We start from the raw sequence: 17083 nt of genomic DNA, 5'->3' as shown, positions 1-17083 counted from the left end.
GAGTGACTTTCTGCATGTCCAAGTGAGGAACAGTCCACAGGAGGCAGGATGGAAATTGCCCTTGGGGATTTCACAAGGGTGCTGTGAAACACACACAACTTCTCAGCTTTTCTGAGAACTCAGCTGCTCAGCAGTGAAGCTTGTGCCACCACCTCTTCCCCCACAGGGTGAGGTGACACTCAGGACAAGGAACAGCCATGATGGGGCTGGCAGAAGCAGTGAGCTTGAGGCCCACAAGCACAAAAATAAACCTGTTGAAAAAAAAAAAAAAAGAAAAACATCAGTTTTGCAAGTGGAACAGCAGGAAATGGAGGGAAGAAACCACACAAGGTGGAATTTGGAAAGACTTAGCTCAAATCTAAATGTCTCTACATTTTGCCCAAAGGTCAAAAGGGTATTGATGCCAACCCAAACTGAGTGGAGCTCCAGCAACCTCTGTTCATACATTCAGAGACGCCCGGCTTCTGTGTTTGGCACAACCATTTAATAGCAGAATTGAAAACTCAGTATGTTCCATTTTAGTCTTATGTGGAAAATCAGTGCAGGTGATAATCTAATTGTACAACAACATGTTAAAAAAATTTATTTTACATTATATACATTAGGGAACATATTTCAAAGCATTACCCATCACAACAATAACGCAGGCCATAAATCACTTTTAATTTAGTTTGGTTTTAGTGTATATTATCACAATAAAATATAAAGAACATATACAAAAAAAAGGAGTCAAATGTGTGCATTTTGCTTAAAACTTGGCATTTACACACTCCATTGGAAAATAGCAATCAAAAATACTTCTGATCAAAACTAAGTTCCCGTGATGCGTAGTAACCATTGTATTGTTTCAATGAGGTAGTAACTAAATTTTGGCCATGTGTTAACATCCTAAAATCAAGAAAAGTGTGAAAATGGTTATAAGGCCAAAAAAAAAAAAAAGTCAAAATGGCAACATCTCTGAGCCATTTCCACAATGTGGAATGTTGCTCCTTTTCATTGTGATATGAAACTATTTAGTAAGACAAACAGTAATAACTACTTTTTATCATTGTATACACTAATAATTCAAACACCTATTGCAGAATTACAGCCAGGTACCACTAGTCTGGGACTGACACCCATCCATAAGGTATTGTTTTCAAGCATAGAGAAGTAATCATAAGGAAAGTTTTAATTAAATATAAAAATACAGGTGTTTAACTGGTTTGTTTCACAAAGGAATCTACCCAAATAAAAAAAAAAAAGGAACTTTGAAGCCCAAGTCATATCCACAAAGTCACAGCTTACCTTTGTGACTAAATACATCACATCTCAATACATTGTGCAAACATGAACACCAGTGTGTTGTATTGAAATTAAAACAAGATTGTAATCTGATTACAGCCTTGGTTACCATTTCTAAAAGTTAATATTTATTTGTATTAGTAAATTACATATAATAAAATACAATAGTGTTGCTAAATGTACTATATTTGTTGCTAGAATCCCACTTTATAATAAACACATGAGACGTCCTTATAATAGTACCCCGATTTAATTTCTGCATCCTCAGTGACTTTTACATCTGTACAGGTAAGACACTTGTACTTAACAGGAGGACCTCTATCTACAGAAAGTCAGTGTAGGGCTTCAGCAAGAAGTTTCACTGAAAAATACTGCATATGTACAAAGATTACATAACAGTAAATTAAGCACTTCTGTGGTATCATAATGCTTCTGTGTCCATACCACAAACAATTCTCATCTTCCTCTCATGCCACAATAAATTATAAAGTAACTGAAGTGGGGTTACTGCAGCTTTTGTGCAATTCCAGCCAGTCACGAGTGCTGCTGCAGCAGGAGTGTTCTCCTCACAGTGAGCTGTGCCACGTGTGCTCTCAGTAGCTGTTCTCATGCCCTGCCAGGATGTACAAATTGCTGTTGGCTGTCGGGTTGTCCGTCGGCCTGCTCTCCAGCACCACCACCCTAACATGGAAATTTAAAAAGCCACAGTGTCAAGTGATCCTTCATTTAAAAACAACCCTGGCTTTAATTAAATATTCTTTCCTAGGATCCATCTGATTGGTTGTTATTTCTCTTTCCCTGGATGCCTTTAGTCCAAAAGCCCCTCAAACCAATGCCAACCTCAAAGCAAGCTCCCAGTCTTATCCAGACAAGGTCTCCAAGGATCTCCCAGAGCCTCTCTGGGCTCCTGCTACAGTGTTGAACCATCCTCACCAAGCATGTTTATTCCCTTTTATGCAGCTGGAAATTCCCTTGCTGCAATGTATCCCTGTTGCCTCTCATCCTTTTAGTGAGGCTCCATCACTCCCCTACTGGGCTTGTGCTTTCCTGGAGCTTTGCAAAGTGAACCCATTCATCAGGCTCCAGTTCTGGGAGCTGTTTTTCTGCTTGATTCTTGCCACAGGAATCACAGATGAACAAAGCTGATTATCCTGTGAGCACCTCTAGTTAATCTCTGAGCCTGTGTAACCTAATGCACAGAAACTTCCTCCAGCTCTGAAAGTTGTAGAGACAAAAATTTGCAGGCAAAGAGAATCCTCAAGGAAAGGACTACTATGTGAAGAGTCTTTACTCTTACTTCTTCTTGGCACCCACTTTTGGCCATCATTGGATACAAGAGACTGGGTTACATGGGCCTGCAACTGCAAAGATCATCAGGAGTGTCCTAGACCAGACCTTTCTCTTCAAAGAAGAGAAATTAGTTTGTTCCACAAACTATTTTTTTTTTTTCATCAGGCAAGAACCACTAAAACTACTAAACAGACCAGGAGGTTCATGATTGACTTCTCCTCCACAAACATCCTGAAGTGAAGGCAGATTGTGGAAAACTCAAATCCCTCTTGTGGATTCAGACAGGAAAGTTTGCTTGCTGCAAAACTAAAAAACCTGAAAAAAACCTGACCTCTACTCAATGTGCTCCACAAAGGGAACGACACCTCGTGAAATGAAGCAATTCTCTGCCCGTGAGGAGAAGGCAACACACAAGCTTTTATTAGACTGCCTTCAGGGCTTTTGCTTCTCAGAACACCAGCTCCTATGAGCTGCCTAGGACAGGATTCCTGTTACTGGAAAAAGGCTCCACACTCAACACAAAACAGGACAGAGCTCCAAGGAAAAGTGTATATGAAGAAACTGGAATTAATGTTTGCTGCAGAGTAAACTCTTTAAACATTATCTTAGACCTGAAAACTATCAGAGCAAGCCAGAAATAAATGGGAGCATATTTGGGGAAGAGGACATTCTTACAAGGCAATTTTTTGCAATGTCATTCTAAGATGCCACATGGGTTTACTGCAAGCAGTGTAAACAGAGGCAATTCTCAAAAGAAAAGTTAAAGCCTGTCTTTGCAGTTCTTGTGAATTCATTACTGGTGAAACTGTCAGATCAGCATGCACTCCCCTGAAGACAAAACAGCTGCTGCTTCTGTGGCTCTTACAGAAGTACAAAGTTCACCATCAGGGCAGAGAAAGTTAAGGAAGTCAGTGACACTCCTAAAACAGCACTTGGGTCACACAGACAGGTCCCAAAAGCAGATGCCACAGAACAGCTACACCAGGAGCTATCAAGAGCTCCTACAAGACCTGAACTGGTTGGGAGAAGAACTGGTAAATTTCCTTTCTGGGGTGAAAGTGAGATATTTAAATTTTTAAGTATTTTTTGCACACTTATCTCCAGAAGCAGATTTTGATGAGCTACTGCTGCAGAACATCTGAAAGCAAAGATTTCACCATGCTAAACAAAAGAATTACAATACAAAAATGAGAACACTCCTGGAAATTGTGACTGCAGCCAAGGAAAAGCTTCTTGCCTGGCTGAGTACTTCTAGCAGTTCACAAACACTTTTAAAGGTTTTTATTTTTTTAAATTTAAGAAAGAGAAAAGTAAAAGTGAAGAACTGGAAGGGAGACGTATACAAAGAAATGTCTAAGATGACTAAAAAAGAATTTGCAAGAAACATGCAAAAATAACTTTTACAAGGTAGGAGAACACATGTTATTTATTTATTTTAGTATGTCCTGTTTACTTTTCATCTTACCTGTCAGAACCCAGAAGCCTGAATATCCTTGTATTATCAGAAATTTCTTGTGTGATCTAGACAATAAAAAGAAATATTTACATGTTAAGAGAACAAGTGCTTTCATTTTGTTTTTAGCATTAGTCGAGAGAAAAGAATTGACTGTGACTGATGTTAACAAATGACTGCCAATTAAAATCCAACAGATTATAACGCAACTGTCACTTTTAACTAAGATATAAAAGTTTTCTGTAATTCCTGTCACATTACATGAATTCCTCTGGTAGCCACTGCAAGCAGAACAGCAAGGCTCGCTTGGTACTTGAGTTACCAGTGTCACTCTAGAGTGTATATCCAAAAATGGGTCAGGCAAATCACAAAAAACACATTTTGTTGAAATGCTGAATTATAGTAAGAATGCATTGAATTCATATTCTGAAAATCTCAGCAGAGAAATAATCTAATCTGTGGTACTTATGCCCACTGCAAAAAGAAAACTTTATCTTCTGACATTTCAGATGAGTGCAACAGACCCGTGTGTTCTGTTGGTGAACTGTCCTTGTGTGATACATCTTTATGATCACATGAATATCAAAGCACCCAGAAAATCACCCTGTTCCTTAATGAAGTCAACCAAAGCCTGGTGCATACTCCAAAGGGTATTTAGTCACTTTGTGATCAGGCAGCACTGTTTACAAAGCTCCTCTTCTACACAGCCAGATCTCACATTCTTGGGGAAAGCAGACACTCTTATCTCCTTCCCAGACCCTAGTAATGTTAGTTGACTTAGTGAATTCACTTCTGGTGCAGAGAACTTGCAAGAGAATTTTAACTCACAGCAATGAAATCCTTCACTTTTCTAAGAAAATTAATTTCTACTTTCTGTGAAGCTACGGCTGTACAATCTTTGCCCAAATTTTGAATTTCTTGTGTCAGAACTCACAGTTCCCTCTTTCATTTTTCACACTTGATCAAACCATGGTGGAAGGTCACAGCTGTGGAAGGAAATAACTTTGCAAGCAGCTCAAGTCATCCCCAATTGGGCCAGCTGTATTAGAATAGGGAGTCTGAACTAATTATGTCCTCAAAGAAAGAAATGCTGCAAGTTAAGTCAGTCAGCTTTTTGTCCCATGCTGTGGGACAACAACTTCCTACTTACTATGTAGTACAAAATTTCCCCCAAAGTAACAAATATGGTCAAGACCTGAGCCTGGCACTGAAGGCTTTCCATATTACAGCAGAAAATAAATGTATTTCTTTTAGCTGCAGCAAGTGGGACAGCTAGTAGAGATAAGGAATTTTAAAAGGCCCAGAAGCTTACCCTAGATGTGTTCTACAGAAATGAAGTTCTAGATGGCTTGCTTTTCTGTCAACAGCCCAGTTCTGCTTTCAGTTCTTTATTTAGGTTCTGGCTTTGGCTTGACAGCAACAAAGCAAGCCAGTGTCCCTGACATAAACAACAAAATGCATCCATTTGGGCTACAGCACACTGGGACATGGCCTCTCCCAGCTGGAGCAGAGCCACTGAGTGCTCTATCAATGGGTAGAGCAATGCACAAATGCCACAATAAACATCTGCACCTTGGAAATAAGAAGCAGTCTGACTCCAGCCTTTGGTTCACACAGAGCAGGCTCACTGTTAGCACAGACTGGATGTGTGTCACACAACTGAGGCTTTGTGCAATTCAGTGTAGTGCTGGAACAACATGAGATATCTAAGCTTGGTGTGGTGTGACTGCAGGTGTACCTTAAAATACAATTAGTCATAATGAGCTCGATTTCTCAGCCAATGAAACACTGATGGAACAACTGGTAATATTTGTAAATATTTATTAATAACCAAATGAATTAAATTCCTACAAAGTACAGCATTTTCACCAACAGGTACACAACATTTGCAGCAAGGAAAAATAAAAACTATTGTGGAAAGTAGTTATAATGGTTAAACTCTGTCTAAAAATCACATCAAATGGGCTAAAAAAGTGACTACAAGGAGATTTTAGGAAAAAAACAAACCAACCATGTTTAGGTCAATTTGGTATTCTTCTACTGAAGATGGAAAAATATTCCTTGTGAAAGCTGGGCAATTCTTTAAAGTATTTGTAAGCCAAGTGAACATGGAAGAGACTAAAAAACATCAGGCAACTCATTTGACACTGCGACAAAAAGTTGAAGTTTAGCAGTGGAACCACTGGCAAAGCCCAGATTTTTGCATCCATATGTGAGAGGCTAAGGAACTGACAGTGGTCTTCAAAGCAATTTAAGGTGAATATTAATATCACCAAGAATTAGATTTGGATATTTTCTGTGGCATCCTGGCCTGGTCCCTTGTTTCTGCTTTGCTTGTCAGATGTGAGGGGGTTCTTGTACAGCTCCATCAATGCCTTATAGCTTATGAAACAAGCTTAGAATGAGAATCCAGCTCCTAGGTCTAACCTAGGAAGTTACTGAAATGATTGACCCTTTTTCAGACAACTGCATTGTGCATTACTCCTCCATATGGCTTACATTAGAGCCAGAATTTGAAGCAAAATGTAGTACTCACCTCATTTGATCTAAAGCTCCTTCCTTGCATGCCGTGCTTCCAGAATGCTAACACACTGTCTTGTAGACAGACTGGTAAGAAAGAACACTGGCATCAGTTTTGAGGCATAAACTCTACCCTTGCTTTTAAGGCCAAAAGCACAAGACTATAGTTTTGAAATCTGTACATGTATGTTCCATTGTATGACATCCACCCACTCAGACACCAGAATGTGTCCCAGAAATCACTGACTCTGCCTCAAAAGTAGCTGCATTTATACATTTATTTGTTTAATGAGCAGGGTTTAAAAACATTTCCACCTAAGCAGAAAATATTCTAAATGTCTAGTCCTAAATGTGTCATTTTCTTTGAACAGGAAATCCCTTTAATACTTGTAGACAATATATATGGAATTTTAACACAAAAGTTCCAGGAGTGTCTTTGGAGATACTGCCAGGACAGGAAAGGCCACTGGAAGCTCATTTTGTGATAAGCAGGGTGAGGACCACAGTGCATGCAGAGGTCCAGAGTGACAAGCTTCCAGTACATTGAATCCTTCCTTGCCCCCATTCCCAACCATCAAAAGCCATAGAAGTAATAATTTCAGCGGCCACGTTTTCTCTTCCTCTTCTCTGTGGGAGGTTATCTTTGGACAGCTTGAAACTTTAAAGGTTCTCCTCAGAAATAAACTCCCTGCAACTTCTGATGATTTTAGAACCCATTGCTCCTCCTCTTCTGCTGCTACCCTTCATGTATGCACACATTCCTCCTACCCCTCTTTCAACAGCAGGTGGTGCAATCCAGGTATGTAACTACTGGAGAATTGCCAAAATAATCTATTCTTTCTGTTTCACAAATTTAACTTATTCAAATTCTACACAAGGAAACAAAATTTATACAACCTGTGACATATCATATAATTTAGTCTTTGAGCTGCTTTACAAAAATGGACTGCACACCCATGCAAAATGAGTTAGGCATGTGTGATTCAGAGTTTATGTAGGTTGTGTTAAGGTATTCCCTTGGAGGCTAGAAGTCTTCATCATGCTTCCAAGATATTTAGCTTAATCTAAGACGACTCCAGGATTATTACTCCATTCCGATTGTTCCTAGGAAAGCACATGTTGAACCTTTCAATGAGTCTTCTCATACAAAATGAAATGAGTGAGGTAGTGCTCCAAATGCCAAAGACTAGACAAGTAGCATACCTAATTCTTCATTGTAATATCAAACAAGTTATTCATAGAAGATCTCAAGTTGGAAGGGACTCATAAGGATCACTTAGAACATCATCCAGATGTCGCATGAGCTCTAACAGGCTTGGTCCTGCAACCACCTCTCTGGGGAGCTCAGTCTAGTGATCAGTCACCCTGAGTGAAATGTATTCTCCTAATATCCAACCTGAGTTTTCTCATATGCAACTTCATATAATTTCCATGTCCTTACTGCTGGTCATGACCTTTGGCTCCCAGAGCACACTGCTGACTCATCTTCAGCTTGCTATCAATCCCAACCCCCAGATCTCTTTCTGCAGAGCTGCTCTCCAGCCTGTCATCCCCCAGTTTGTAGGCATAACTGGGACTACCTATCCCAGATGCAGAATCCACCACTTGCTCTTGTTAAGTTTCATCCAGATGGTGATTGCCCAACTCTCTGACCTACAGGGATATTCAAGACTAATAATGAAACCCAGCTTACCTATTGATTCAATCTGAAAGTCAAACGTGAGCTCTGACGACAGTTTGCGGCTGGATTTTAACCTGCCTTGCAGATTCACTATTTTTATGCAGCCTAGACAATAAACAAGGATATGTTAACCAAGCATTATCATCAATACAGAACATAATTTGAAGACAGACAGTATGCATGTATATGTGGGCATATTTAGTTGATATTAAACTTACAATCTAAACACACCAAAATGGTGTCTCTCTCCAGCTGTGTTACATGGACAACACTCGTATCCGTAGTGTCTGTAAAAAAATGACAGCCTTAGTTAATAACAGACATTAGCATGAAATTTGAAATTCAAGTTCTAGAGATTGAGACATTTTGATGGATTAGTGTGTTTTATCTACTTAAAATCATCATCTTACCAGTGACATTACCCTTCTCTTAGAGATGCATGTCCACTTATCCAACATGTTGGCTGTGACAGGAAAACTGAAGCTACAATACTGAAGTACAAACTTTATTCAGGCTTTTCTGAGCCATGCCACAAAAGAAAACTGACATTTACATTGTTCTCCATTTATTCTCTCTTAGTGCAATTGAATATTGCTGTGCAAAAAGCCAGATATATGTGACTGTCCACACTATGCTGTTTCACTGCACTTTTCTTCTGTCTTTATTTCTAAATCCTGATAGGGACTTATATACTATTACATAATTATTACTGTTATTTGCAGATATTCCATCCCCAGATATTCCAAAACCAGGGGCTTATTTCCTTCTCCAAAACCTCAAAAGAAGGGCTATTTTTTCCTCTTCTGGGTTACAGCTGCAGCAGTCTCCATCACAGCAAATGGGAATTTGACCCACAGGTGATTAGTGGACATGCCAGCTCAAAAGAGAAGTGTAATTTTGGTCCATTTGTTTGTTAACATTAAAGTTACATACAAAGCAACTCTTACTAATTCAACATTACTGCCAGATTCTGTAGGCATCTTTCATATAGCAAAGAGAAACTCAATAAGTCCATTAGACATGAGAAATTAGAGCACATCACCTAGAACACAAAAGCAGCTTCCAGTTAAAATTATGAAAAAAAAAAAAATCTGTTTGCATCATTGCTCTCCTGCCACCAGGGGACAGGAATAAGCTGATGCAACAAAAGTGTTTAAATTTGATCTACAAAAATAGGAGGAAACAACAACACAGACACAATATAAGAACACACAAGTAATTTAATGAAATTGTAACCAAGTGTGGAAGGCATAATGCAAAAAAAGAACAGAGAACGGATTAGTATTCTTGTATTCATGCACCAATACAGACAATGTTAAGAGAGAAATGAGAACAGAACATTTCTCTTCAGGGTGCTTCCTTTATGGACTGCACTATAAATTCACAGAGTTACAGGTAGGAAGGGATGAGAATAAAATGCTTTGTCTGAAGTAGTAGTGTGTTAATTTGCCATTCACTGCTCACTTTGTTATTCTAACTATGCTTTAAACTGTGTCAAAATCTGATGCATTTTTCAGCAGCAGCAAGATCAGTGGGTCTCTTCCTGGAGGGAACTGTTCTTCCTAGTGAATTCCACAGTACACACTCACCTGGACTCATGCACATGTGTATGCCAGCACAGAGCTATGTATAAATTCACCATGAACCAACAAGGGATCTGTGACAGGCAAAACCAAAGCTATTTACTGTGCTGAACCTGCCAGCTATGACTAGCAATGGTTCCTTACTGCATCTAGGTTCAGGGGGCAACCCTGTAACTCTAAAAAAGTAATTTTTAGCACACTTCCATGAGAGAACTTCTGCTGTTGCTCAGATGGTGGCCATCTCACTGACAGTGCCCGCACTGGTGATGGGCAGGCATTTGGTTTCCTGCTACCAGTGGTCCTAATCCCTTTTGCTTTCCATAAACACCAGAAGAATGCTCTATCTCAGCAGGAGATGACAACACCATTTTTAACCATAGTGACACAGTAGGAGAGCCAAAATACATCTTCCAGAGATGTCAAAAGGAATTGCTCAGAATGCAATTTTACTAAAATCTATTAAATTAACAGAAGTCATGGAGCCAGGGTAGAGCACAAAGCAGCACAGGGAATAATAAAGTGCTGCCAAATTTATGGAAATGCAAGAAACCATAACTCCATCCTCTTAGAACAAAAATCTCAAGGAATCCAATCAGTTCAACAAAGAAACATTAAAAAAAGAAGTGCATGTGCAAACAGGTTCAACCAGATACTCCTTTAAGCAGAGAACTTGCAATTATCACTCAGCCTTAATGATTTAACAATTTGCTTCCTTAGAGAAGCCAGCCTTTTAGTGCTTCAGCTATAACAGAAGAGCAAAGAACATTTTGGAATGCAATGACAGCAGCACACAAACCTGTTTCTGTAAACCACGAAGAGGTAGAATTTGGGTTGACAGTCTCAAACTTCACCACCTGGTTGAAGTCTCTTCCTCTACTGACACCAACACAAACTAAAGGGAATTCCTGCTCGGGGACTACCAGCATTTCAAACAATCTCAGTGGACAAGGTACAGGAAAATCTATGTGCTAGATGAATAAGCAAAAATAGATATTAGAAGGGAAACAGATGTAGTCTGAGTTGCTATTAGGTATTCAAATTGCATGGTAAATTTTGTTACATACTTTGTAATGTTAGGTTTACTTCTTCAGATAACAGGAATTGGTAAACACAAAAGGCCTGAGTTAAGAAGCTTGGAGCATCTCATGCCAATTCAGTCACAATAAAATAGCATGTCTTTTATCATGTGTGTCCTTTGCAGCTGCCCACAGACAAGAGTGCTCACCACTGCTCTCCCTCGCTACTGAGCCTCTAAGCCTCCTCTTCCAGGCTGATAAAGTTATAGCAGCTGCCTTTTTATAAACATGAGCCCACCCTGGCTCTGTCTCTTCAGGTGGTGTCAGATGGGGAGATAACAAGCATTTCTGGGCACCTCAGTGTCAAAAAACATAGAATAAATGGTCACCTTCTCTCTACTACAGCAAGACCACTGTTAACCCATGTCTCAGCCTGCCAGCCTCGGTTTTCTATTGTGCAACTGAAGGGCAATCTTCATAAAGAAAAGGGCTTGGTTCTCTAACTAAAGTATACCCCAAAACCATGAACATTTATTTTCAGTCAGTTAATATGTGACACATTTAAATAGTTATTTTCAATATAATATAATAGAAACCAAGAGAAAAGTCTAATAAATCAAGAAATGGCTAATACTTATTCTTAACAAGCCACTACAAGATAACTAGAAGACAACGTGAGAGTAATTGTAACTTTACCTTGATTAACATAAATTTTTGCATTGGTTCAACCCATTCTAACAAAACAATGCTAGACTGTAGTGCTCCACAAAGGTACTTGTGGCCTGTGTAGGGATTTCTCACTGCCAAGAAAGGATAGAGAATATTAGTGTACTAAGCACATGCAAATTATAAACAATTTCCAACTATGTAACAGTCCCTTTACTTTTGGAAAATACTCACCACCCCCACTCTAATTTTTTATATATTTAAAAAACAGCTGATTGCATACACATTTGGAGTGCTTTGGGTCTCCTGTGATGGTTTGCCTAGGCTATCTCCAAATCACCACAAGCAAGCTGTTAAAGAATGGCTTTTTCTACAACACACAGTTACCCAGCAGGCAGTGAACAGCTCAGCTGCCTTTCAAGACTGGCACAGCCAGTGTGAAATCCAGGAGCTCTGTAATTCTAATTAACAATTCTAGACCATCAGGAAATCCAGTTGAAACTGAGAAACAATAGAAAAGCAGGAAGTGTTGCTCTTCCATTGTCAGAACTCAATTAAAAACTGGCAGAGAACAATACAGTTGCAAAATTGGGCCCTGTGAAGTTTCACAACTTCAATTCTACAATACTGACACAATTTCACTCCTTAAGCGCTGCCAACATTTCCTTTAAGACAAACAAGTGTTATTTTGCACTTTGTACAAATACATCTAAAGACCAGATTTTACTGTGCAATAAAGTGACTGTGGGACATCAGGCAATAAACAACACAGCTTAGATAACAAGCTTCTACAATCCAGAACTATCACAGAAGTGAAATATGCTCACACTACCTCATCGCCACAGAAACTCATCAGCAATCCCTTGGCACCTTAAACATCAGTGCTTTATTTCATTAATCCAATTTCTCACTCAACATCAGACTGACTGCAAAGTGCAGTAAATAACGCTTGGTGTGATCCTGAGTAAGGCTGAACTCAGCAGCAGAAACCAAAAAACAATCACCAACACCTGTAAGGTGCAGAAAGAAGACCAGAAGTTCTTGTCTTTTTCTGCCTCCTGTGGCACTCCTGCTGCCCCAAGGCCAAAAGCAGATTTATGTGCCAGCAGGAATGGAGGCTCAAGTCACAAACAGCAGAATCTTAGAGCCACCCTTGCTGTGTTCACAAATTACCACTCACACCTATCATGCACAAAGGGCTCCAGGCTTAGGAGGTTGAGTGATTTCTGGATATGAAGACTCCCCTTGTAATGTCAAGTACCACAGCACCCCTGTTAAATTCTGTGCCTGGCAGGACAGCAATCACAGAATCACAGAGGAGCACACCACAAGGCTTCTTAATTTATGAACCTAGAAACATAGGCACTTCTAAAATTAACTTTTCTGTCAGAAAGTCAGAGTATTTACATACTCTGACCCCTATCACTTCACCTCTGTCATCCCATGAGTGTTCCCTGCAGCATTCATTAACAGTCTCAGTGGTTTGGGGGTTTTTTTAACCTATCTGCCTCCCTTTTAGAACATGTCTTAACACACTGCAGCTTTGAGACTCTGGTAGCTGGCACATTAAACACATTATAAAGGCTTCAGAGACAACACGGTCCTCAAAGAATTAAAAATACTTCTTTGCTTTTTACCACCCAAATCGATAACTGAATCTTCTGCTAAGAATGAAAGTGGCTTAATCATGACAGCAACTTCCCTAAGTTTCTCCATCCAGGGAGATTAGGTTCTTCTTGAGAACTGGTTTGAATTTTGACATCACCCTGGTTCTCTGCATTTCTTGTAAATTCTCTCCAAATATAAAGAGCTAAACAGGAAAGTTTCTACTGCTTAAACCCAAGGACTAAGCTGAATGAGCTCACCATCTGCAAACCCACAGCTTCACAATAATGACAAAAGTCTCTTCTCCCTTTACGATCTACACTTGACTCAATAATCTTAATATTGCCACCATTTGTGCTGCCCCTTCACATTTATTCTCCAGACCTCCACTTACCAACACAACACTTTTGACACCATTTAGTGTCAGGAATTTTCGTAGATACCGCAAACTTCCTACAAAAGATAAACACAAAATTACCAATCGACTAAAACAACTGAGTGAATTTTCTTTTTAGACATACTGATAGAAAAACATCTGCCACACAAAAAACCTAAAAAAATACAAGTTTGTATACTTGTTATGAAAGCATGGAAACAATAATGTGAAAATTTATCAGATAAGCCAAAATGTTATTTGCTGGCAGCAGGACTCAGAGTTTCTACATGCATCAGAAGACAACAGGCACTACTGAGACTAGCCACAGTACTCTTAACAATAAAAATAAGTAATCTGATGCTGTAGAAAAGATGGGAATAAATAGACTGATAGACAGATGCTGCAGTCAAGGCTATGAATTGAGAAAACAGTTGTGTAACATTTCAAATGGAACAATCCAGAAGTGACTGATAATGCAAAAGGACTGAACAGCATGAAAACTGAGTACTGGCCACAAATTTTCGTTGGAACAAGTCATGGGAGGTTTGAAAGGAACTGCTCAAGGACACTATAGGAAAGAAGCTGGAAAGGAGAATTATCCCAGACATATTTTCTGCTACTGAATGTCTGCTTACCAAGTATTATAAATTGAGGTTAGAACATTTTGCAAATGAATATACAAACCTCACAAATTACTTCAAATCCAATTTTGCTTTGTCTTTTCTCTACCAAAACCTCTGCTTTTTCCATTTTACATGTAGCACTCATCATCACAGTATCCAGAAATGTTTAAGAACACTTTATGGTCTGGCAGGAAAAATTATGTTCTCCTACATACTTCAAATGTCTGTCTTCTGCCTGGCTAAATGTGACTACCCTGACACCCTACAACCAGAGGTAAAACAGGAAAACAGATTATTTAAATTAATCGTTCCTGCCTTTGAATGACTGGCTTGGCATGCACATTCGGGTTGTGCTGCATTTTTCCTGGGAAGTTACATGACTGGACAAGAAATTTTCTGAGTCCTCTGCAACTTAGGTAAGGTACCATTCCAGGAAGAAACTAGTATGGTTTTCCTAGCATGATCCTTAAGGTAATTATGGTTATTAGTCCACTGCTGATTCAGTCCTCAAGCCAAAGTCACCCACCAAAGTCAAATTTGGAAGAGAGAAGCAGAACAATAGTGCACGTACACAGAAGGCAATAATTCAAAGCACAAATTATCTCTTAGTTATTTAGAATTTACCCTCTAGGAAGAAAATAATTTTCAGACAAGTGTTACGCCATTATGTTTGCAGGTAATTGAACAAGAAGAAGCCTTTCCTGAACCCAAGCATTACATGTTAATAGGCCTTTAATAGAACCAAAGATAGCAGAGAATCAAATTTTCTATAATACAATTTCCTAACAGAAATCCTATTCTATTAGAAGAACCAGTGTGTCCCTAGGCACTTTAAAAATCAAAGGGTTTTTTGCAAACTAGATTGGTGTTACTACCTTCTTCTGCTGGGATTTGAATGGGCTACTGCTAAGGCTTGTTTGGCAGTGTCCTGGTTCTGGCCAGGACAGGGTTGCTTTCTGCAGCAACCAGGAGGGGCATGGCTTTTGTTCAGCATCAAGTACAAGCAGCATCTACCACACTAGACTATACCTGAAAAGAGCTATGCCCAGAAACAAGAAGCCTTCATAACCAGAAGGTAAGGTGTACCAAAATCCATTTCTCTAACAAGAGTAATTCACATCCTGATGCGTGTAAATGTAGGGCTCAACCCCTCTGATCAATGCACATGAGTCATTCACTGCAATCTGAAGAGAGCCCCCCACTATCTGGTGTTCCCAGAGCTTCACAAGCATCTCCTGAACTCCCAGAGTTAAGATATTCTGATATATCCGATGATGTGCATTTACCTGGGAAGTATTCGGTCAGGGAGTTTATGTGCTGGAATAGCAACAGGTAACTTTTGCATTTGCCTTGCATAATCAAAGAGTCCTGGTAGATTATGGGAATAAAGCTGAGAAGCTTTACCTGGCAATTAGAAAACAAACCACACTTCAAATACGAAACCAAGTGTTTACCAGTGCTACCACTGAAAGACAGCACAGTAACTTACCAGATATTGATAACAAACAATTGTTCATGACATATAACCAGGTACATCTTCGAGGAAATAGCTGATAAATGGAAGGAAGAACAAAGAAGTAGCATTGAATTTGATATACACAAGACAACTATCAATTAGAATCTGCTTAGATGACAGGATAAAGCTAATATTGACTTGCTTTTTGGAGCAGAAGTAAGTTTAAGCCAAGTAATGTTTACCTGGATTCCAGAGTTAATTCAGAGTAAATCTTAGCATACACACTATATTTAATACATCAATTAATATTTACACAATTAGCACATTTTATACTCATGTCTTCAGGTATATTATATTCCACAAGATGTCATTATAAAGATCAATCTTTTTCCAAAAAATTCAAAAACCACTGAATTTTCTCCTTCAAAGAAGAAAAGCTCAACAACAAACTCAGTAAACCAAGTGTGGCCAACAAACCCCGTTCTAAACAAACCACACTGTCCTAAAGCCTGACAGTCCAAATCTCTTGAAACAATTAAAACTGGCACTTTGAAGGGATTCTTCACCTTCACCTGCATGATTACATATTTCCCTTAAATAATGAATGAGTGCAACAAATTTTCAAGGTGGAGCTGTTTTTTGTCAAATCCTGCAATTCCTAAAGAGAAGGGGTTGAAAGCAACAAGACATCCCTTAAAAAAACCCAGAAAACCCACAAATACTTTTTCCCCCCCTCTCTCACCTAACTTCTCGAACTTATTGACAGAAGGTGGCATGGAGGTGGGAAAGTACCAACATAAACAAGGGATTAGACATACTCATGTTCAAGAGGTCCAAAAGGGGACAAAAAATAGGCAGGGATCCTCTAACATCCCCGATTCAATGACTCTAGTGGAGACCAAGCTCATTGACACTTCCCACTGCCACTTCAGGAAAGAGACTACTGGGCTAGATTGACCACTCAGGAGGACAACTGTTTTGTTCTTAAAAAAAACCCAACAAAACAACCACAAAAGAAAACAAAACACAACTCTTCCAAAAAAAAAAAAAAATATTAACCTTGAAGCTATTCTAACTCCTGGAAATGTATATTATGTCTCCTTTGTCCACTGGTGAAGTGAAATACAGAGAAAAATAATCAAGGACAGTACTTTTGCTTTTATGCTGAGTTGTATCAGAGTGAGAGTAAACAATGACATAAAACACAAAACTTGGAACTGCTATTAAAGCCCTACTGACTGTTATCATAAATAACGATGCAATAAATGGTTAGCACAGACAGTGCACTTCTATTCCTCAAGTCTTCTCACAACCTAAACACACTGTAAGAAACACCTATGGTACCAATCTACCACACTGCGTGTATCAAAATTTAACATGCAAGGTTGATTGACCTTCTGTAGGTACATGAGCATATTGTTACTCAGTAGGTTTGGATCTGAGGATTAAAGAATAGCAATTTTTCAAATTAGCTGGTTAATTTACCTGTCAATCATTCCTTGCTCCACACATGACTGGCTGTGTTAGCAA

The 17083-nt window shown here is 39.1% G+C and overlaps 1 protein-coding gene across 3 annotated transcripts in view; it reads right to left on the bottom strand.

The window, feature by feature from the left end:
- Positions 1 to 478: 478 nt before the first annotated feature.
- Positions 479 to 17083, bottom strand: part of MAP4K3 (mitogen-activated protein kinase kinase kinase kinase 3) — a 65449-nt gene continuing 48844 nt past the window's right edge. For 2 of the 3 annotated variants that reach the window (XM_058802741.1, XM_058802743.1), the window contains 10 exons: positions 15587 to 15647; positions 15384 to 15501; positions 13493 to 13551; positions 11524 to 11627; positions 10608 to 10779; positions 8447 to 8515; positions 8241 to 8333; positions 6564 to 6634; positions 4040 to 4095; positions 479 to 1965 (listed from right to left, as the gene is read on the bottom strand). In XM_058802741.1, the coding sequence (XP_058658724.1) occupies positions 1878 to 1965; positions 4040 to 4095; positions 6564 to 6634; positions 8241 to 8333; positions 8447 to 8515; positions 10608 to 10779; positions 11524 to 11627; positions 13493 to 13551; positions 15384 to 15501; positions 15587 to 15647 (891 nt within the window). In that variant the 3' untranslated portion in view covers positions 479 to 1877. The remainder of the gene's footprint in view (positions 1966 to 4039; positions 4096 to 6563; positions 6635 to 8240; positions 8334 to 8446; positions 8516 to 10607; positions 10780 to 11523; positions 11628 to 13492; positions 13552 to 15383; positions 15502 to 15586; positions 15648 to 17083) is intronic. The other variant, XM_058802742.1, reaches the window with a different exon arrangement.

This window comes from Ammospiza caudacuta, chromosome 3 (genome assembly GCF_027887145.1).
Source record: "Ammospiza caudacuta isolate bAmmCau1 chromosome 3, bAmmCau1.pri, whole genome shotgun sequence".
Lineage (NCBI taxonomy): Eukaryota > Metazoa > Chordata > Aves > Passeriformes > Passerellidae > Ammospiza > Ammospiza caudacuta.
Note: the sequence above shows the minus strand (reverse complement) of the source record. Positions and strands in the feature narration are given on the sequence as shown.